We start from the raw sequence: 23,305 nt of genomic DNA, 5'->3' as shown, positions 1-23,305 counted from the left end.
GGCAAGATTTTCCATTCAATTTTATGAGGACCACGATAAAAGTAGACAGCTCTGAAGAGTTTAATGATGACTCTATCACAGCTGTCCAAGATGAGCAGAACACTTGGAAAAAGGCAAATTCCTTTCATATCAGGACATTTCAAAAGACTATTTTAGTGTGATAGCGTCTTTAAAAAAAAAAAAAAAGATTTATTTATTTTTGCATAGAAGAATTGGGCATAGGCCAGAGATGGGGGTGGGAGAGAGGCAGTGAGATGACTCACCAGAGACAGAGTGGGGAGCAGAACAGGTGGATCTACTGAAATACACTGCTGAGGGGAGCAGCGGGTGAGACAGGAAAAGTCTGCTGCACCATGTGGGTCAGCTCCCTGGCTGTGGATTGAACTAACACACAGCAGTAATAGTGCTGAGACTTAACTCCTACACCATCAGGAAGGGCTGCTTTTGTAATTTGAATAAACAAACAAAAAAAATTATATTTTCTTATAAAAGAGGGAAAGTAAATATAATTTAGTATCAATATAGCACACAACATACTGTAATACACCAGTATGTTTTACAGAAGAAAGTAATTCTATGTCAATTTAAGTAGAATTAATATTTCAAATAGGAAAACCCTTTGAAATTTAGTTCTATCAGGATGTGATTAAAACCTAAAATTAAGAAACAATAAGAATTACCATTTAAAAAATCTTTACAGGACATAAATATTACTCAAATATCCTCACATTTGACAAAGCCATGATACAGAGCACACAAAATAACCAAGAATATAGCCAAGATTAAAGTTTACTTTGTGAATAAAGTAAAAACTAACATATGGTATAACTAAAGCCAGCAGTAAAATTACTTTTTCAATTCACATAGCAAATTAAATGCTACCTTCCCCCAAGAAGGAAAACAAAGAAAAAAATTCCTTTCTTGAATTATTTGCAAATCTGCCAAATACTACACTGATACTAGCCTTCTTTTCTCAGTTAATTTCACAAAACTGCTTTATATGTGCCTTCATTTTCTATGTGCATTATTGCTTAAATTGCTCAATGATGCAGAAAGAATTATAATTTTTTTTTTTTGGATCTCAAAGTTTTCGAATCTCAAGGAACATTTTAATGCAGTTATTATAGTTACACTTTTATTTTTTTGTTATTGTAAAGTTACATTACATTTATGTTTTAATACAAAATTTCAGAAAAAATTCAGAATTTTGCAAAGACCTTTCCCCCATTATCTTATCCCATTCTAACAATAATTCGTGGAGAAAGTCAAGGCAACTGAAGTACAAACACATGAAGGTGGGCCTATCCAAAAGCAGATGTCCACTAAGTCTGTTCTTTCTTATTTAAAAAAGATTTATTTATTTATTTATTTATACAAGAACCAGGGTACAGGCCAGATTCGCAGGAGGGTGAGAGGATTCACCAGAGATAGAGCGGGGAACAGAACAGGCAGACTGACGAAATACACTGCTGAGGGGAGCAGTGGGTGAGACAGGAGAGGTCTGCCACACCATGTGGGACCCTCGCAGGCCAGCCGGGATTGAACCTTTGCTGCAGAGGCTGCGGACAGCTTCACAGCGCCGCGCTCAACCGCTTGCACCACCAGGAGAGGCCCAAGTCTGCTCTTAATGCATGGATAAGATGGGACCAAGAGGACACACAGATGAAAAACAATTGGTCCTTATCTTCAAGAAGCTCATAACCTAGCAGTGAAGATGGACATGTACAGGAATATTTAAATTATATGGAAGTAGCAGTTAAGCTGGGACTTAAAAATGTGGAAAGCAATGAAGAAAAGAGAAAAACAAAATGAATGAAAAGAGAAAACAAAATAAAGTTAGAATGTTAAGGGAACTCTGAGTATTCTGATACCCAAATATGGAAAGGTAAGAGAGAAGCTGTAAAGGAAGGTCAGATTCTTCTGTAAACAATGATAAGTCCACAAAAGATTTTTTAAAATTTTATTTTCTTACACCATTGTTCATTTTTGTACAATATTTGATTTCTCCCTTCAGGTGTAGATTTTTGAATAGAGGAGTAATACGAGCAAATGTGTTTTGGAAAGGAGAATTCTAATAGCTGTGGGGAAAGTAAGAAGAGACCAGAGGGATATATGGAAAGAGTTCATGCAAGAATGGATAATGCTTGACAGTGGAACTAGAGTCAAAATATTTTTGAAGGAAACAGTACTTTTTTAAAAATTTTATATATTTTTTACATCATTTTTCATTTTTGTACAATGTATGCATTTTCATCTTGGTTACAGTCCCCGTAAAATTCCCACCACCCTTGTTTTGATCCTACTCCCTTCTCCTCTCCCCCCAGCCTTGCCACAGTGTGTCTCTGGTTTATAGTTGCTTGTTGATTTTACTTTATTATAATTAGTCTTTTTCCTGATCCCTTATTTAGATTTTCTAAATTCCCGCTATGAGTGAGACCATCCGGTATTTTCCTTTTTCTTTCTGGCTTATTTCGCTGAGCATGATTCCTTCCAGCTCCATCTATGTTGCTGCAAATTGCATGAGTTTATCTTTTTTGATTGCAGAGTAATATTCCACTGTGTGTATGTACCACATCTTCTTGATCCAGTCATCTATTTTTGGGCATTTTGGGGAAACAGTACTTCCAAAGAATTGTGTGTGGCTCTCATGATAGGTTTTGTAACTGAGTAGGCAGTATAAGAACACAAACAAATTTGAGGTATAGAAAGCAGGGGAGATGCTGGGATCAGTTACATACTTGATAAATTGACTATCTGCAAGGTGGACTTTCCAGCAGGCAACTGGAATCAAAGATGTCAGAGACAGTAAGGCAGTTTTAGAGATACACAGATCTGCACAGATATAATGAGAGCAAGAGAATAGTGATCACCTTCAGAGGGGAAACAGACTAAGAAATAATGACAAAAATGTGGGGAAATACAAATGTAGGGGAAAAAACACTAAGTATCAGAGAAATAAGTAGGAAAAGACCTAAAAGTGAAGTCACAGAAGAAATGGTTTTCAAAATCAGGAAGTCTGTATAATTTGTCATATTCATAATTCATGAACCTAAGACTATAACTTGCTGCTCTTTACACTATACCAATTACCTTAATTACCCAATATTAAGATTTATTAATTTTAAAGATGGTTGAGAGAAAGCAATGGTATGTAATGGTAGGGGCAACTGAAGAACAGAGATGTTTCAAGCTGAAGTCCCTTTATGATAGGTTAAGTCTCGGGTGTCCAAATGAGTCCTACTGTCCAGACCTGTGGGAATGGTCCCATCCAGTCTGCTGGTGTGAGGTTTCTATGTGGGAAATAATATAGTGCTGGGGAGACGGAAAGGGGAGGGGGGTGTCTCATCCATCTGTCCATTCAACAAATACCAACATAGTATGCACCAGGCACTGTATTAGATTCTGGAGATTCTAGCAGTGAAAAAAAAAAAAAAACAAAAACAAAGATTTGATCACTCACAGTCTGGTTGGGTGTAGGGGGCAGATGATAAGGAAATAAATCAGGAGGCAGTAGTGCTATAAAGGAAAATATATAAGGTGTAGAGGGACAGGAGTGGTAAGAGACTTTGGGGAAATTATACTTCTTTAATCGTTATTTTCCTCACAGCTTTGTGAACATTAAATGAGATAGTACATATAAAGAGCCATGTATAGTGATGGCACATAAAAAGCACTCAAACAGATGAGCTCTTACTTTTATGTAACTGGAAAGGAATTATCCCAAGGCAATGGCCCATAGGATGAACTGCAAAAGACAGTTGGCTTTACAGAAGGCTAAGAATGTTTCACTGAAATGCACCAAGAAAAAATGCTCTAGAAGGTCTTCAAATAGTTATGTTACTTCTCTCTTTCACTGTTACTTAAACAGAGTTATATCAATAAAAGATACCATCTTGTGTAAAGGTGGTTGTTAATGTATATTTGGGGGAAACTTTTTGAAGTATTCATTTACACAAGCTAAAGAGTCAGTTTTAGGACTTTAAAATAAAACTTTTTAGACTCGGAACTTTTTTTTAAAAAAAACATCGCTTTAGTTACTGTTAACAGGCAAAGAATGTATACACATTCATACCAGTTATGGTCCTCACAGAGTTTAACTTCTTCTAAAGAAAAAATATAATATCCTAGTAAATCACCATTAAAACAAATACACCTATGTCAAATGCAGTTTGATGCTTTTACAGTTTGACTTTTTAAATTTCCGCAGTCATGTCATTACTCTATGATGTAACTGTTTCAACAGCTGTTTTCAGGTTTGTTTTCAAATAAGAGGTTATTCCTTGTTTCCATGGGTTTGCAGTACGTCATTTAATCTGGCACACATTTAAGCTGGAATGCCAATGAGTAGGAAGAACCACGTGTTTGAATCTTCCAAAGACATAATTTGAGATATTTTTTAAAAATTCAATTTTTTTGTTTTAAAAATATTTAAATTTTATAAATAAATTTTGTTTTCTGTTCTTAGATGTTAGATTTATAAGAATAAGAAAGAGAAAAACTAAATTTATTTTAAATAATACATGGCATAATATTTTCATGTGCCTTTAAGATTTTGTCTGTATATTTACTTATTTTTTTAAATACACATAACTTTCTAAAAGCTTTTCAAGTTTAGAGAATCCATTTCATCAGCAGCTTTAGATTCTGACTCTAATCCTCAAACACTTGGTAACCCACTATTATATCTCTGTTATTTGCAAACTGAGAAGAATCCAAACAAAGCATTCTCTCCTAAACCAACCTGGGACAAGCAGAGAAAAGAAAGAAAAATTTCCTTGGTAGCTCCATTAGAGTAGTACAGCATCTCAAGTTCCTCATTCTGCTTTAACTACACATGCCAGAAGCAATCCATATGAATTTATGGTTTTCTCATAGAAGATGATGAATAGACAGTAAAACAATAATTGCCTGCTTTAGGTTTTCCTACATGCAGATAGATTGGTTTCTCACAGACTGCTATTTAAAAATAAAATTATAAGGAAACAAAAATAATAATCTTGAATCCACGTACAGGAAGGATCTTAACTCAGAATCCATGGAGAGGTGAATATTCTGAGAATCTGTGAATACTCTGAAATGTTATGCAAATTATCGTCAGTTAAGTATAGTTTGGGAGGGAGACAAGTGGCCATTGTTATCAGGGTCTCAAAGGAGTCTGTGGCCCCAAAGACATAATTTGAGATATTTTTTAAAAATTCAATTTTTTTGTTTTAAAAAAATTTAAATTTTATAAACAAATTTTGTTTTCTGTTCTTAGATGTTAGATTTGTAAGAATAAGGAATCCTCATTGACTTAAAGGATACCTCAGTCCCATGGACGAATGACAGACAGTCTCTGAGCTATTTTCCAGCAGTAGTGGTAAAATAAGAGGAGTTTCTCTCTCACTAATGTTAGTTAATACCTTATTCTCCTAAGGAACTCTACTGTGTCACTTACCAAACTGCACTGATTTGTTTATGTGTCTGTCGCTTCCACTAGACAGTATATTCCTTAAGAGATGGACTGGGACTTACAGTCTTTGTAATTATAAGTGACAAGTACTTACAGGTTATCTTATCATCTTGTATCATCATCATTTCCTGTGAGTCTCTTGTTCCTGCTAAGAATGTGCTCCACGAGGCCAGTCATTGTCTAACTTACTCCTACTTTCTACAAAGTTGTAGCATGAGCCTACAAACCTTATATGATTCCACTGAACTTTGAAATGATTGCTGAACCAAAGGATTTGTTTCTACAGAGAGAATCTGTGGTTCCTCATGGCTAACATCTTGCTTAGATTCATGCTGACCAGATCTTGTCTTTAAAACCAGCCCTGAGTTCCAGCAATGCAGTTGCTTCCCAGCTGTCTATGAAAATATTACAGTATTTCAGCTGTGTTTTATTGAGTTCTTGAGGCATTTTTTCCTGCTTACCCTGGATTCATCTACTCAATTCCTTGTTTAAGCAGCTGCTCCACTATCCTTCTGTATTTGATTCTCCCCACGTAATTAACCCAGCCCTGCAGATTTTGCAACATCACAGCTTCAGTGCTTGAGAACAAGTACAACTGTAAGTCTTGATGAAGAAGATATCTGGTCATTTGATGTTAAGTACAGTCTACATTTTACTTGCCTCTGCTTTCCAGAATTAGTCATTATTAAACATTTTCCCTTACTTTCATGTTTAAAAGGGTGATTTAAAATGTTACTACAATCTCTTCTCTAAATATGTTTTAGACATATAACTCCTAGTACACTTTTTAAGTTTACTATTGCTACTATTTTTTAAATGAGCTGACAAATGCTTACTTTAAAATTTATAATTTGAGATAAAAATAAAGCAGTTCCTATAGGAAGAATAAATGTATCGGCACCTGTAAAAACAACTCCAATTCTTTTTCCTCTCAAAAGCAATAGTTAATGTGAAAGATCTGTTTCTTCTTATGCCAGGTTCCAGCTGCTTCACTTTGTTTAAAACTGACTTCAAAGTTTAAACACTGTCCTGTCCCAACAAATAACCTCCCCCAGATGGAATTATCTTGAGTACTATCCTCAGTGCTCTCAATACCACACCTGCAGTCTTTTTATTCAACATTTCATAAACTTTGCAAAGGGAATGATAGACCTTTTTTGTCTCCTAACAAGCCTTTTGGAGAACTGAGTTTAGTGCATGAGGGAATTTTATACCTGGAGTCAGTTTATAGGTATTTTAGAAAAATATAAAATTGGAATTTAGTATCTTTACTGTACTGATTGTTATGAGAGAGAATTCACAAGGAAATGAGAAAGTCAGAACAGCTCCAAGTTCAACAACTTTTAAAGCGAAAAAAAAATCTTACCTGTAAATACAGATGCAAGGTATAGATTGGGCTCTATTTGTGTCCGATCCATATCACCTGGTGAAGCTACGCCAAAAAAATTTTTTGTCATAAGGGAATAAGTTAAGCATAGAAATAATGATTCATTTCTATTCACTAGAAAGAACACAAGCCAAGTGTACTCCCACAGTTAACGCTCATAAAACCGGGTAAACAGAAGCCTGATCCAGTGGCCCTAATATAAAGAAGGAAGTTAAACGGCTAAATTTTAATGACTATCAATAGAAAAATACTTTACCTAATGGATTACTATCTTTATGCATCAAAGATGGCGGGGGGAGGGGTAGCAAGGGATCATGAGAGAGTCTGCAATTTTTATTTAAAAAGAAGAAACTTATGGTCTATGTTTTTCCATGGTTAAAAGTTTTCACAGATTCTTATACTTAAGGATCTCATCATTACAAAAGGAAGCTTAAAATCTCCCTTCTCCCTAGGCTAGCCTGTGGCATCTTGCCCAGTACAGTCTATGTGAAACAACACATAAAGTTGTCACAGAGTACATAAGAGCATTGCACTCTTAAACCAAAGCCAAACTTTAACATGAAAATGAAATTGTATGGAGAGAGAATTAGGAAAAAGAGAAAAATCAACTCAAAGTTAATAACAATTCTCAGGCCAACAAAAAACCTGAACACCAAAGGCATAAGGCCCTGTTGACGGCATGTTGTTAACCTGTGCTCTGAAATAGTGGTTATTGTTTGAACATTCTTAGGACAAAATGTTTGGGAAAAAAATTACAATATAGTACAATCAGTATTTTCTAAGTTTTCTATAAGATAAAAATGAATCATTTCTCAATCTTCCTTCATTTCACAAAAATTTCCTGTAGATTCAGAAGCTATCTAAATGAACATGATTTCACACAGTTCATTAAACTGAGTAATACATTCTCACTAATGACAAACATTCATATTATACTATTGTTACTTCCACTGTAGGAAAAAAAATCTCTGTAATTAAATGCAATACAGATCAATGAAGAAAGAAATTAAGTTTAAAAAGAATAGTTTTAAAAGAAAACGTTTTATAAGAATAAGACAGTTGGTCAAGTACAAATTATTTATAACATTGATAATCTGCAAGTAGACCAAAATGGAACATATGACTTCAATATTATTTTTTAAAAATCTTTTAAATGCTTTAAAAGTGCTTGCTAGTATGAAAAAATATTCACCATCACTCGTAATCAGGGAAATGCAAATCAAAACTACCATGAGATACCATCTTACACCAGTGAGAATGGCACATACTAAAAAAACTAGCAACAACAAATGTTGGCGAGGTTGTGGAGAAAAAGGAACCCTTCTGCACTGTTGGTGGGAGTGCAAACTGGTCCAACCACTATGGAGAGCTGTGTGGAGATTTTTTGACCTACTAAAGATAGAGCTTCCATATGATCCAGCAATTCCACTCCTAGGTATTTACCCAAATGACACAGAAACATCAACTCCAAAGAGCACCTGCACCCCTATGTTTATAGCAGCACTGTTTACAATAGCTAAGCTTTGGAAACAACCCAAATGCCCAAAAATAGATGACTGATCAAGAAGATGTGGTACATATACACCATGGAATATTACTCAGCATTCAAAAAAGATGAACACATGCAATTTGCAGCAACATGGATGGCGCTGGAAGGGATCATGCTCAGCGAAATAAGCCAGAAAGAAAAAGAAAAATATCGGATGGTCTCACTCATAGCAGAAATCTAGAAAACTTAAATAAGGGACCAGGAAAATGAATATATATAAGAAAGTGAAAATCATAATCAACAAACAACTACGAACCAGAGACTCTCTATGAGGGGTGGGGGGTGGGGGGGAAGGGATTGGGGTCAAAATAAGGGGGTTGCAATTGTATGGGGAATATAAAAATAAAATTAAAAAAAAGAGAGAGAAAAAATAAATTAAAAAAAAAAAAAAGAAAAGAAAACAGTCACTCAACTGACCAAAAAAAAAAAAAAAGTGCTTGCTAGGATAATACAGTTTGATGCTATCTATATTCACTTCCCACTCAGCCTCTAAGTTGCTAAGAGTTAGAGAATTTATTGCTCAGCCCTCTAGCTGATTAGAGCTAGCTTTCAGAGTCTACAGAGCATCTATATAGTACAAAGTGTGGAAAGAAAAGGTATCAGCACCACCTCATAGGTCCCGTCCTTGAAAAACCGTCTGTTTGCAGAAGAAAATTTAAGTGGCAGTCTCACTGAAAGCAGCTGGCTTGAAACCCAGAATTCAAACTTATCTACTGTGTTATAGTAAGAAATACACAGCATCATCCCCTTTTGTACTAAACGAAACTGGATAGAAAGAAAACGAAAACCTACCTTAATTTAAGCTAAGGTCATTAAAATTTTTTTTTTTAATATCTTGTATGTGTCCATCACCACTAGGTGCAGTAGTATAGTAGTACAAATAGCAAGCCATTGTCTCAATCTTCTTTAATTGGAAAGGCAAAACTACGCACAGAGACTAGCAGTAGTGTGTAAATCTTCCAATTAGTGCTCCTGCTCCTACCTAAAATATAAGGGATTTCAAAGGCCAATACCTAATCGAACTCTCTTAATATTATATGACTTCCATCTACTAGTGTCTTAATGCTAAATGCAAAGTCTTCTATTCATGGTAATTTTTATTTTCCTCTTCTTGCTGTAATGCCTTTTTTAATTCTCTTTCAGAAGATGCCATGTAGTATACTTGGATGACTTTGGAGAAAGGAGCTGGAAATATTTCCTAAACCAGTGATTTTCAACAGTGAACTGTGGTGGAGATGAGGAAATATTTGGATCACTTTTGGGGCTTTTTTCAAATTAACAAGGGTTCCCTTCTACTCTGATAGGTCCACGCACAAAAGAGGGTGTATTGTTCCTAAGGGAGTTGCTGCTACATGAAACACTCTTCTAAATTCATGCCTAATCCAAGTGTGAACACTATACACTCCATTTTCAGGACAACAACCACCAAAAATAGAGCATATTTCCTAATATTCAGGTTTTTTCCTCAATACAGTTTATTTCTACCTTACAAAAAATTAAATTTAACTTAAAAGTGACAATGGTTTCATTACTCTAAATCAAAGCTTGCTTTAGTCATTTCTTTATACCCATCAGTTACATTATTAGTAAAATAAATTATAAATAGCAATAACACATAAAATCTATTACTATATTAAAGATGTAACTTCAATAAATCACTTCAAGGCTGAAGTAAATGACTGCAATAATGGCTCTTCATAAAGATCAAGAAAATAAACTAAATAAACTAGTTCTTTCTATAAAGTTGCTCAAGAAATGTCCACCTAATCCATTTTTCTAAAACCTGTATATTGGGCCTCCCTGGTGGCGCAAGGGGTTAAGCACTGCGCTATGAAGCAATCCGCAGCCTCTGCAGCACAAGTTTGATCCCCGGCCAGCCAGAGAGAAACCCACTTGGCGAAGCAGACCTCTCCTGTTTTGCCCGCTGCTCCCCTCAGCAGTCTATTTCAGTCCATCTGCCTGTTCTGCTCCCCGCTTTGTCTCTGGTGAATTCTCTTACCCACCCCCCCAAACCCCCTCCCTGCTTCTCTGGCCTGTGCCCCAGCTCTTGTATGCAATAATAAATAAATCTTGAATTTAAAAAAATGTATATCAAATAAATATACTCTGATCTTTCATAATATCTAGAAAAACACTCATTTTTCCTATTCATTCTAACTATTGTAAGATAAAAAAAATTTCAAGTAAATTTTAATTGGACACTATATTAGAGAGGTGGTTGTTAAGTGGCTCAGATACCTGAATGCAAATCACAGAGCCAACAGGAACCAGCTATAAGACCTGGGAGAAATACCGCTACTTTGTGAAATATTACCGCTTGTGACACCACCACTTTGTGCTTCAATTTCCTCTTTTACCTCACAGGTTTCTTACAATTATTGAGATGATATATATATATATATATATATATATATATATATATATATACACACACACATATATATAAATAACTTAGAGCAGTACCTACGGAGTAGTCACGAATATATGGTAGTTTTATTATTGGTTAGCCTGTGATTATTTTCTATCTTTTCCCATTTGGCAAAAATAAATCATTCTCTAATGGAAAACTTTAAGAAAAAAATACCCACTCCATATTACAGCAGTAGAGCTACAAAGGATCTGAGATCACCTTCCCCTTACAAATAAGGAAATCATGATTCTGAGAAGTTAACTGACAAAGAAATCACTGTCAAATTAGCTGTAGGGACTAAAACACATAGCACAGCGTTCTTTACCACCTCCCAACTTTTTTATATTCTTCTACTAGGATGTGTCTTCAGATACCGAGACCTGTAAGGACAACCAGAAATTATCTAGAACAGATAACACTTTTTAAAGAATTAGTAAGGAAATAAAGTATAATATTTAAGACCATAGCCTTTGCTTCTAGAACCAGACTTGGTTTCACTTCCAATACTCATTTATTAATGTGATCCTGGGCAAAATATATGACCTTTATGAGCCTCAGGTTTCTCACATGTAAAATGAGAATCATATTTCTTTGCTAATTGATTTAAGGTCTTAGCAGAATGAGCCACATATAGGAAAAACACACAGATGGAAGTTATTACATGTTGTTTTTGCTGTTATAAACATAAACAAAAGTCTCCTAGACCAAAACTGGGGGAGAATCTTGATTTCTCCTAACAGTGAAAAAATTACTATGTCAGTATCATATGTCATTTATTCCCTTAACAAGCAGCCGCTTCATAAGTCTCACTTGCTGGATGATGGGGTTTACTGGCAGGGTGCATATTGTGCTCTGCAGGTGAGGATTAAAGTAGCAAACACAACCTACAACACCATTTGAAAAGTGCTTATCAAGTTTGATTATTACACTTCCTCATCCGGCTGCTCAAAATTGAAAAGATAATACTCATTGGTATTTCAGTCAAATGATCAGAAGAGAAAGTTTCTAAATAGTTGAACTATAATTTTTTTATGGAAATTCTTAACAATAATGCTAATTAAAAGTTGAATCAAATATTACTTATGGATGTAATTTATCCTTTACCAGAACAAATGTATTACCATCTAGATGTTTTAAAATACCACCAAATAAAAAACAAGTAATCTTAGATTTGGAAGTAGAATCCAAAGTTGGAAAAGCAGGGATACTGCTGAAAGAGCTTTAAATGAGGGCACACAGTGAGTACCGGGATTATACCACTCTATGCTATGCTTCTTCCAAACACAAGGCTTATTTCAAAACTTTTGCTTTGTATTTTAATCACCATTCAAAATCGTTACAGCTGATTAGTGTCAATTTGAAAGTAAGCACGTTGCTGTATCAAAGGTGGTATTTTTTGAAATTTTTATTGAAGAAACATTTGTTTATAACATTATATAGGTTTTAGGTATATAACCTAAATTGTAGAACACTGGTATATAATACATTATGTTTGCTACTAAAAGTCTATTTGCTATCTTGCACCATGTATTTGACCCCTTTCACCAGATTTACCTACCCTCTTCCCCCTTCTTCTGGTAAATAACTGTAAGTTCTGTTCTAAGAGTTTATTTTATTTGTTTGCCAGTATTTTTTCTTTATCTTCCACATATGAATAAATCATAGTGCTTGTCTTTCTTCTTCAGATCTGTTTCACTTAGCATAACACCCTCTAGGTCCACCCATGGTGTTGCAAACGATAGGATTTCATCTTGTTTTATAACTGAATAGGATTTTGTTGTGTGTGTATGTGTGTGTGTGTATATATATATATATATACACACACACACCCACATCTTTATCTAATCAACTAACAATAGGCTTAGGTTCCTTCCAACATTACTGTGAATAATGCTGCCATAAAAATGGGGGAGGAGTGTATTTCTTCAAATTAGTGTTTTCATATTCTTTGGGTAAATGCGCAAAAGTGGGATAACTGGATAGTATGGAATTTCCAATTTTAATTTTTGGAGGACTTGCCATACTATTTTCCATAATGGCTATACCAATTTACATTCTGGGTTTTATAATGATTGTATTTTTAAAAAAATTATTTTTGGTTTGAAAGTTTATCTTCTGTTCTCTAATGCTACCTCTAGTAAGAGTCACTAGTATAGTAATACTTAAATCTTAAATCTTTATATTTCTTTGTGTATTGTTTAAGAAAACTGTTTAGTATGGAGATGCAAACTGCAAAACAAGGCTTATAAAGACAAAGGTCCCCACAACATGAACTTTTCAACCTGCAAAACAAGAATTTTTAAATGGGTGATGTCCAGAATTTTAAACAAAACTGAGTAAGGAGAAATCCAAAATTAATAACTATGATAACACCTGAATCTTTTCAATTAACTTGAATTCACTAGATTGGGGGGAAGAAGAATATTATCAGAATAGTTAAAAAACTAACACTTTTTAGACAAATAATTTGGTCAGATCCTCCAAATTAAGTTACTTGTTAACTGCATATCTAATAGGTACACTAATCTCTAATAATGGCATAACATACAATTAAAGTTCATTAAAAAGCATTTAAGTGCTTGAATGTATAGTTGTGTGGTATTTTGACAAAGAGCATTCCTGCCTTTTAGGGGCAGGAATTCTAGAGGGACAGTTCAATATTAAAATGTGGTTGAGAACTGAGAGACTCAATGTTTTAGTAGACAACTTTATCTACAATGCACTTCCTGTTGAACAGCCTGTGAAACAGCTACCAAAACAAATTCCTCTCAGATAATTCTTCTATTATGACATATGATAATGGCTTGAAAACTAAAAAACCTTTAAAATTATAATAGACTTGCCTTGTGAAAGAAGTCATACATTTTGTATGATTACATTTATTTAAAGTACAAAAGTATAAAAACAAGGAACTACTTCATGCTGTTAGAAGTCATACTAGTGGTTATCCTAGCCAGGTGACAGTCAGACTGAAAGGGAACCTAAGCAGGCTTTAGGGGTCCTGGCAGTATTTTGTTTCTTGAGCTGGATATAGTTAATACAAGTGTGCTCAGTTTTTGAAAATTCTTTCAGCTATATACTTTTGTTATGTGTATTTTTCTTAATGGCTCTTATTCTTCATTAAAAAATTAAAATTGGAAAAAAATCATTAGTTTCGTTTGAACAATTACAAGATCACACCTTTGTAGTTTTGAACTGCTTTCCAATGATCAAAACAGCCAAATTACTAACCTTACTAGGTGGCCTTTAACATAAAGTGAATAGTTCCTGGTAAGACAAAGGCCTTACTGCTGTCTACAAAGACAAATTCCCTTGTATTTCTTTTCTCAAAATCTGAGCTACCAGTAAGCTAAAATTACTTAGAAACAGGAGATGAGTTTTTGTTGTTGCTTTAGTTTGAGTCTCATAGGCCTTAACTGCTTCGAATACTTGATGCTCTGAGACATTTAGCCACTCAATTTAATTGAAAACATAAACTCATCTCATTTTAAGTAATCTTGAAAGTATTTCTAAAATATTAATACATTCTTTAAAAGACATTTACTTATTTATTTTTGGTGCAGAAAAAAGTCTGCTGTTTCAACTATTGTCTATAAAGCAATGACATCATAATATCTACACTTAACCTCAACTACAACACTTAACAATCACACCCATAACTTTCATTACACCGGGTCAGAATGTTAGAGAAGGTCACCATTATAATATTCTTATAAGTGAGGTCTGATAGCTAGTAAAGCTGAAGGCAAAGGTACTCAACCTAAGAACCTCTCTAATTTACACACAGAAGATCTAGTTTCTGAAATGGCAATCCTTCCTAAATATGAGAACTCTCAAATTATGGTTATGACTATCACTAAAACTACACTATATTAGTGCAGCCTTGACAATGGGCTTTTCCATACCTAGCCATTCCTAACTAAATTTAGAAACAAAAATTAAAAGTGACATAGTGACCAGTTCTTTTCCCCCAAGGCCAGTCTTGGTAACTTCTGAAAAAGAGTGAAAGAATGAAAAATGAGCTTTCAAACACAGGAAGCCACTAGAAAATAAGAACAACACTCTTTCATATCCTAAAATTAGACCTCTAAAGATTTTCTGTTGAATAGTATGTTTTGGGGTGAGGGAGCAGGGAGGGGAGGGTGAATTTCTGCTCACTGTATACATGACACCAATGGGAATAAGGGCCAGTCCAAGTTCTACGTTACCATTACTCTGTGTAATAGTTCCAAGCTGTGAGGCACAGCTGTATAGGCCCTGCCAGCAAGGCCATCGCAGCAGTGCTTTGATAGCGTGGGGCCCTGAAGTGTCAGGATATAGAGAAGGCAGCAGTTGTTGGCTGTGAAAACAGTCTGATACAAACCAGATGGGAACTTACTAGATGGGCAACACAAAGGAAAACAATTGGCTCATTCAACAAAGTCAGGCCCCTGCCCCAGAGAATTCACAGAAGACAATAACAGTCACCCAGAGTTGATGCAAACAAGAAACAGCCGTGTGGTTACAGTTTAAAGAATTGTTTTTCCTCAGTCTAAACAAAGTTTTGATTTCTAATTCTGTGTTCATTAATTGTAGTTTGTTGTACAGGCCTTTTTGCCAAGTACAAATATTTCATTTATACAATATATACTTTTGTGACACCAAAAGAAATATATGGGGGCATAGAATCTAATTTTGTGCTGCTTCCTGTAAAATGCTATGAACACAGGCTAAGCTGCTTCAGGAAATTAGCAAATTTATAAAATGATTGATCATGCTGACACAGTAATTAGAAAACATTCAACATAATATTTCCAGGACTTCCTAAGTCTGATTGTTCCAATGTAGAGAATGACATGAGAGGCAGTAATTGTACGACTCTCAGAACTACATTTCTACCTAAGATTTTTTCTGACTATGAGATGGAACAGTATTATTACAATTATATTCACATGAAAAAAGTGCCAGTGTTCTCTATAACCTTCACTGTGTGAGGCTCGTCATACAAAAAAAGTGCCTGTCCTTTCTGAGTTGATGAAATTTAGCATAGATTTTGAGGTACTTTTAAACATTTCACTTGAAGATTCTTGTTGGTATGCATTCCACAATAGAGTAATTTGTTTTAATATTTTAAAGACAGTAAGCAGCATTCTAGCTTAAAATAATTCACAGGTAATTGCATTTCTGGAAACCTGTAATTACTACAAATTTAAAACTATACCCAAGAATATCTTAGGTTTGTAATTGCAATTTTTAGGTGATAGAAAAAGGGCCCATCAAGGAAACTGAAAATAGCTTTTTTTTTTTTTTTAGATTTATTTATTTATTTATACAAGCACTAGGTACAGTCAGAAGCAAGGGAGGGTGAGAGAATTCACCAGAGTCAGAGCAGGGAGCAGAACAGGCAGAAGGACCTACGTACACTGCTGAGGGGAGCAGCAGGCAGCAGGAGAGGTTTGCGCGCCATGTGGGACCCTCGCCCGGCGGCCAGGGATGTAACCGGCGCTGCAGAGGCTGCGGGCAGCTTTGCAACCCAGCGCTCAACTGCTGCGCCACAGGGGAGGCCCCAGTAGCATTTTTCTTGAACATATTTTATAACCAAGTGATTCAATTTTATTTCATGCTGTATAATAATAAAAACTAATAATTAGGTTTCATTAAAAAGATGTGTATCTGTAGAATTGTGAAAATTATTGTGGCACATGAAACACAAAATTTAAGTTTCCTAATTTGCATTTGCTACATGACTCTATTCAACAGAAACAGAACAACTTGGTGGGTTGGCTGAGGCAGTCATAAGCATTTTCAGTCACAGGCATTTTCCTGCTGCGCTCTGTTGCACGTGTGTCCATGCAAGTGTAAACATGTGTGCATACACCCATTTTTAAAAAGTCAAAATTAGTTTACAGTAACAGTGCTAAATAACTGAACATTTTGACTAAACTTAATCATTAAATCTGAGAAAAAGTTTGTACTTATATTATAAACTGAATTCCCATGTAATAAGGTAAGAAAAGTTTTTCAAAGTGTTACTGAAATCTTAATTAAGAAAAATTAAGAATGATCACTTATCAATGAATCAATTCTATTAAAAGTTTCTTAGACATTTTTCTTAATATATGGAATGAATTCTTTTACAAAGGGTCATAAAAATATTTTGTCTTGAATTTTTTAGTAAGTTTATTTCCTACACCTTGGGCTAATGCATCACAAAAAGATGGAGTTAGTATTATTTCTATTATTAAGTGCATCAAAAATTATTTATACATTTATTCAGAAATTACCCGTTTCTACTTTCCTGGGGTGCTTACATAGAAACCTAATAGACTAGTATAAATTTTAAAAGAAAAAAAGTACTTGCATTTAACAAGATTTACCTCATAAATAGATCTTGATTTAATTTCAGAGAAGGTGGTAAGGGTCAGATCAAGCAAAACCTCTTAGGTCATAGTCAGGAGGTTGGAGTTTATTACAGTACAAAAAAAAAAGTCTCTGGAGGGTTTTGGGTAGGGAGTCATATGATCTGATGCATATTTTAAAAAGACATTTGCTGTGGGTGAATAACAGACAACATGGGAGCAAAAATGAATACAGGATGAGGAGTTGAGGAACTTAAATCAACTGCCTCACTACAGAAGATAAAAAACTTAGCTTGATATTAAGTTGTTGAAAAAAAATTTTAGTTTTACAAGAACACTGAAACCAGAGCATTAAGCAGTAGTTTTTAATAACTTCTGGAAACACTAATGAGTAGTGGTTACTTCGTCTCTCTGAGCCTTGATTTTCTTATCTGTTCAGTAAAACAACAAACATATCCTTACATACTCACAAGTTTGCTGTGAGAGTGAAAGCTACACTAGTTAAAAGTTGGCAGCTGAATGCCCGCAGCCTCTGCAGCGCAGGTTCGATCCCCGGCCTCCAGGTGAGGGTCCCACATGGTGCGCAGACCTTTCCTGCCGTGTCCACTGCTCCCCTCAGCAGTGTATTTCGTCAGTCTGCCTGTTCTGTTCCCCACTTTGACTCTGGTGAATTCTCTCACCCTCCCGCACTTCTGACTGTACCCAGTGCTTGTATAAATAAAAAAATAAATCTTTAAAAAAAAAAAGTTGGCAGCTGAAGAGCATTTAACAAATGTCACTTTTGCCATTTTAGGTTTGAGGGAAGAAACAGATCTACCATGTAAATACATTGTACTATGTAAATAGTTCTGACCAGAGTATGACCAAACCAGTAAAGTTCTTGGACACAACATCATGTAAGGAATGGTAATAAATAAAAGTAACATTTTTGGGTTATGATTGCTGTCATCAAATATTTGAAAGTTGTCCCATTGGAAGACCTGTTTCTATACCAATAACTGAGAAGTTACGGAGAGGCACGTTAACCTAGAAAGGATAATTAGTGCTTTCTATCCATAAAATGTACAGCAAACTGGTGAGTTCCTTAATATTATAAGATTATCATTTGTTAGATCTAATGTCCCTCTCCTCTTTCATCTTGGAGGTGTCTAAGTTCTTAAACCTAGGATGCTTCTCTTTCCCATCTGTACCCAACACTTAGGAGATCTCATTCATCCCCACAGCTTTATATAGCATCTATACTGTCAACTCTCCTGTTTATATCTCCACTTCCAATTTCTTCCCTGAGCCCCAATAACAAACTGCCTATTTGGTTTCTTCACTTGGACATGTATTAGGCTTCTCAAATTTACATGCCTTATACAGAATAACTAAATTTCTCCCCAGTCCTCCTCTTAACTCCTGATGGCACCATCATTCACCCAGTGACTTTCAGACTAGAAACTCTGAAGTACTTTGTCTTTGACTGTTTTCTTTACACTCTACTTAACAAGAAACTTAATCAGATGCATCATCAATATGGAGCCTGAACCTGACCATTATGACACCTACATCAGGACCCAAGCTTCATAATCTCTCACCGTGGAATCCTACAAGTCTTCTAACCATCTACTTGCTTCCACCATTGTGTTCTTATAGTCTATCTTCACCTAGCAGTCAGTGGGAGCTTTCAAAAAATGTAAATCAGAGCTCATCATTCCGCTGCTCATACCCTCTCTAGGATTTTCAACATACTCAGAGTAAAATCCAAATTCTTTCCCAGAACCTGTAGGGTTCTATGTGATCTGGCTGCTGCCTACATCTCATATCACACTTTCTACCACCACCTTCTCTGCACACTCTCCTGCAGCCTCTTTGGCCTTTTTGCTGTCCCCTGGGCACAGCCAAGTTCATTCCCAACTTACAATCTTCATTCTCCCTACTTCCTTTTAAATGAAACACTTTTCCCCAGATGTGTACAAGATTTCCTCCTCCATTTCCTTCTCTGTACAAATGCCACCTCTTCAGAGAAGACTTTCTAACCACAAGTTCTAAAGTAGCAAACCATTCACCTACCTTCCTTCACTACTCACCACACTACTTTATGTTTTTTAATTGCATGACCAGAAATTCAAGCCGATATAGACACTATTTTTGAAATAAATAAAATACCTTTAAAAATATTTTGCTTTTTATTTGGAAATAATTTCAAAGGTGGAGAAAAGTTGCAAGAATAAAGAACCCCCATGTACTACTTACTCAGTTTACAAATAATAACATTTTCCCCAAGTTTTAGGTTTGTGTGACATTTCCTCATGACCACACTCAGGTTATACATTCTTTAGTATATATAGGAGATGTTGTATCCTGCTCAGAAATCTGGGGATACACAATATTCATCTGCTTCTCTAAGATAACAGTAATTTTCATCACCTGAGCAAGGTACACTGTCTTGTTTTCCTTTTTTAAATGGTGAACCAATCTGTAAGGTAATACTTTAAGACCAAATCAAAATTTCCCTTTTCAGCATTCACTGATGATTCTTGCCTGATTTAGTCTTTTCTAGATTATTGCAATACTGACTTTCCAACATTACTCCACATTTGCTGCTGACACCTGGCATTCTCTGTAAACCCTTTATTTTTTTTTGCAGAGCATTCATTATCTTAAGTTGTTGCAAATTCATTTTTTTTAATTTAATATACCCACACAGCAGATTTCACATAGTATGTTTTTAAGCAAAGATTTCTCTTGTTATATTGAGCACAGTATATCCGAGATTTTGAGCAGTGCCTGCCATGTAGCAATGACAAGTGTGAATCAGTGAATGCATGAATGAATGAAGGAACAGAATGAAAAAACTGTCAGCAAGATCCTGGCAATAAATAGGTGGGAGAACAGTGCTACCTAATTCATTTGATCCAATAAACATTTATGAGAACCCACTATTTAAGATGTTGTGCTAGAGAGCAGATGGTATAGTCATGAATGAAACCAGGCCAATATCTTAAAGAAATTTTCTTTCCAGAGAGCAAGAAAGGCTCTAAGAAAATAATCATACAAGATATGCTACAAGGGCTAATAGTGAAGTATATACCAAATGGTATGGACCCTTTGATAACAGAATTGACCAAGAATGTTTGTTTCTGGATTGGGAAGGGGAGTAGAGCCTGAACCCAGGGAAGGGGACAGTTCCAAGTGGGCTGAGAAAGGTATGGTGGGGGGTGGGACAGGAGCTTAGAGGAAACTGGCAAGTGTAGTGTACACAGAATTTAAGCTGTGTAGGGAAATCCCTGGTAGCGCAAGGGGTTGAGCGCAGCGCTGTGAAGCTGTCTGCAGCCTCTGCCGCGCGAGTTCAATCCCCAGTCAGTGAGCAACCCACATTGTGCAGTGGACCTCTCCTGACTCACCCGCTGCTCCCCTCAGCAGTGTATTTCAGGGGATCTGCCTGTTCTGTTCCCCACTCTCTCTCTGTTGAATCCTCTCACCTCCCACACCTCTGGCCTGTACCCCAGTTCTTGTATGCATAAATAAATAAATCTTAAAAAAAAAAAAGAATTTAAACTGTGTACGGTTACAAGTGACTTTAAGTCCCATCCCCCATTCTGTAGATGAGATTAAGTGATCTGTTTTTAACATACTCACTCCCTTGCCGGTCTTCACCTTTTCCCATCTGAGCGCCATCCCTAATTTTCTGTCTTTCCTCTCCTTCCCTTTTCTCTTTCATTTTTACAGTCCCATTTACCCCCACTTTTCCCCTCTTTCTATTTCTTTCCTTTCTCTGAACTCTTTTCTTCTGTCAGGACATTCTCTCTCTTTCCCATTGTCAAGAATAGAAATGAGATGGGGTCCAAAGTATAGGTAGAAGAGTTACCTTTATAAAGAAAAAGCACAACTTTTACTTTGACCCAAAAGGAAAAAAAGTGAAGATTAATGTAGAACTACAAAAAGTTGAGGCAAGTATAGCTATAAATGTCCACATTTGAAAAAGCAGACCTTACAAAAGCAAAAGCAGAATTAAAGGGATAAAGCTGGGATCAGGAGTTTGAGGAGAAAGGTTAAAATAGGTACTTTCTGGGAGCTAACTAGGACCAATATGAAATTTAATTACTGGGGTTTGGCAAAAGTCCAGTTTAAGTTCTACACTACAGTTTGCTGGCAGGCTATAATTGCACCATCTTCCAGCAGGACTTCGTGACCAGGGAACAAAATCAGGGACCCTTGAAAATAGGAGTAATTTAGAATGTGGATTAGTGTAGATCAAAGAGACACGGAAGGCTTGGATGGTAATAAGTTGGTATGTGAGTGGGTAACCATACGTGTCAGGCCCCAGGAAAAGCTAGTCAAGAGAAGAATTGAATAAAGGGATGTCCCAGTAGAGGTGAAAGAAAGAATATGTGATGTAAGTGTCTCCAGCTAACTGATGTACTAGCCACCTCACATATATGCTCCCCTGTCTTACTACCCCTGGCAGGACATGTCTTCTAAGAGCTGGTATCAGGCCTGAAATATGAATGAATCACATGGGAAAAAATAAAGCATTTACTTTACCAATGTTGTTTTCTGTAGCAAAAGACAATCTTGAGAAATTTTCCCACTTAAAAAATTTTTTGAATGATTTTTATAAAGCTGCCAGTTTGTTAAGTCTACCTACATGATATTGGGTCTTTGTTTAGAGTAAAGATGGTAGAAAAAGCTGGACCCAAAGTCAAAAATTTGGGGACATCTTACATAAATAAAATTTTATTTATATAACGTGAACAATGGTAATGATAATGGTGGGGGAAAGCAAAAGTGTTAGTGATTAAAAAATTAAATATTAACTTTTCTACATAATAAAATTTATAAGTACAATGAAAAAATGAAAATAATGTTTGCCAACAAGATATGGAGACAGGTACTAGGGATGATAGTGGAACTGTGTAGCCTTTTGCCACTAAAGTTAAATTTAATTAAGTTTAAAACCTTCATGGGTACCCATACTACTCATCTAAATCCTTACCTTGAGTGAGGACGACACAGTTCATATATGATTGTTGAACTCTTGAACTATCAATTTCTCTCTTGAATTTAAACATCACCTAACACAGCTTACTAAAACTCACTTATAGATAGGATTATAGTTTGAGCACCCTGAATAACATTTACTGTATTTAGTGCTCAAATCAATGGAAATTTTTGAAGAATCATCCAAGGTTTTAAAATAAATGTTTTATATACGTACTACACACACACAGACACTGAATGTCAATTTATCCCCTAACACTTTATAGAATATATACCCTCTAGTGCTTTCTCATCAATATCTTCAAGCTCAGAACAATACAGGTCCAATTTCTATCTGTTATAGAACTGACTGGGACATGAGTATTCAAAAAGGAGAGGTTTTGTAGAGACAGTCATGCAATAATAGGTATTTTCATATGAATAAATATTCATATTTATTATGTGTCAGGCCCTATTTTAATGATATGCCCTTAGTCACTCTATCAACTGTATAGAATGGGCACATTACAGTTGACAAAAGCACAAAGAGGGTAAGTATCTTGCACCTGTTCACCAGCTAGTGAACAGCAGAGCTAGGATTTGAACCCAGGTAGACTGACTCTAGAGTTCAGTCTATGATGTAGTGTTTCTAATTCTACACTAGAATGGAAGTTACCAAGGAATATCTGGAGTCTTTAACCAAAGCCTCACAAAGAGTAGTCCTCTCCTCCTGCATTGTATACTAATTTAACATTTAGATTCCCTGCTTCTACCTCAGGCAGACAAACAAAATGTTAGGGTGCAGCCCAAGACATGTATTAAAAATTAGTATTCTAAGAGATTCTTTTGTCTGTCATAGTTTGAGTTACACTTTATTAAAAACTAATTAACAGTCCACCAGGAGTTTATCCACAAGTGTAAGTCTACATTACATCTTGGTTCTAATTCATTTTGAATTGAAATAATTATTTTTTATTTCTAGTATAAGAATAAAATGGCGAGAACTGGGTTAGTTATTTTTCTTTTATCTATGTGAATTTTATCTTATATTCAATAAGAATCACTAAAATTTTAAATGAGTTTTATATTGATTAGAAGAACAGTACTTGTAATACATTAGCTTATAATTGTAGTTAAATTTTATTTGGAGGGAATGCAGAGTTACTGTAGAAATATCAGTAGAAATATTATTGAACTAGGTAAG

At 35.4% G+C, this 23,305-nt stretch overlaps 1 protein-coding gene across 4 annotated transcripts in view; it reads right to left on the bottom strand.

The window, feature by feature from the left end:
• KIAA0586 overlaps window positions 1-23,305 on the bottom strand; it is a gene marked incomplete at its 3' end in the record, with an annotated part of 90,203 nt that overhangs the window by 2,997 nt on the left and 63,901 nt on the right. For 3 of the 4 annotated variants that reach the window (XM_084241100.1, XM_084241102.1, XM_084241103.1), the window contains one exon: window positions 6,819-6,884. The exons of the other annotated variant lie outside the window; for it this stretch is intronic. In XM_084241100.1, the coding sequence (XP_084097226.1) occupies window positions 6,819-6,884 (66 nt within the window). The remainder of the gene's footprint in view (window positions 1-6,818; window positions 6,885-23,305) is intronic. 4 annotated transcript variants of the gene reach the window in all.

The sequence above is a fragment of the Talpa europaea genome (assembly GCF_964194135.1).
Source record: "Talpa europaea genome assembly, chromosome: 8".
Classification (NCBI taxonomy): Eukaryota; Metazoa; Chordata; class Mammalia; order Eulipotyphla; family Talpidae; genus Talpa; species Talpa europaea.
Note: the sequence above shows the minus strand (reverse complement) of the source record. Positions and strands in the feature narration are given on the sequence as shown.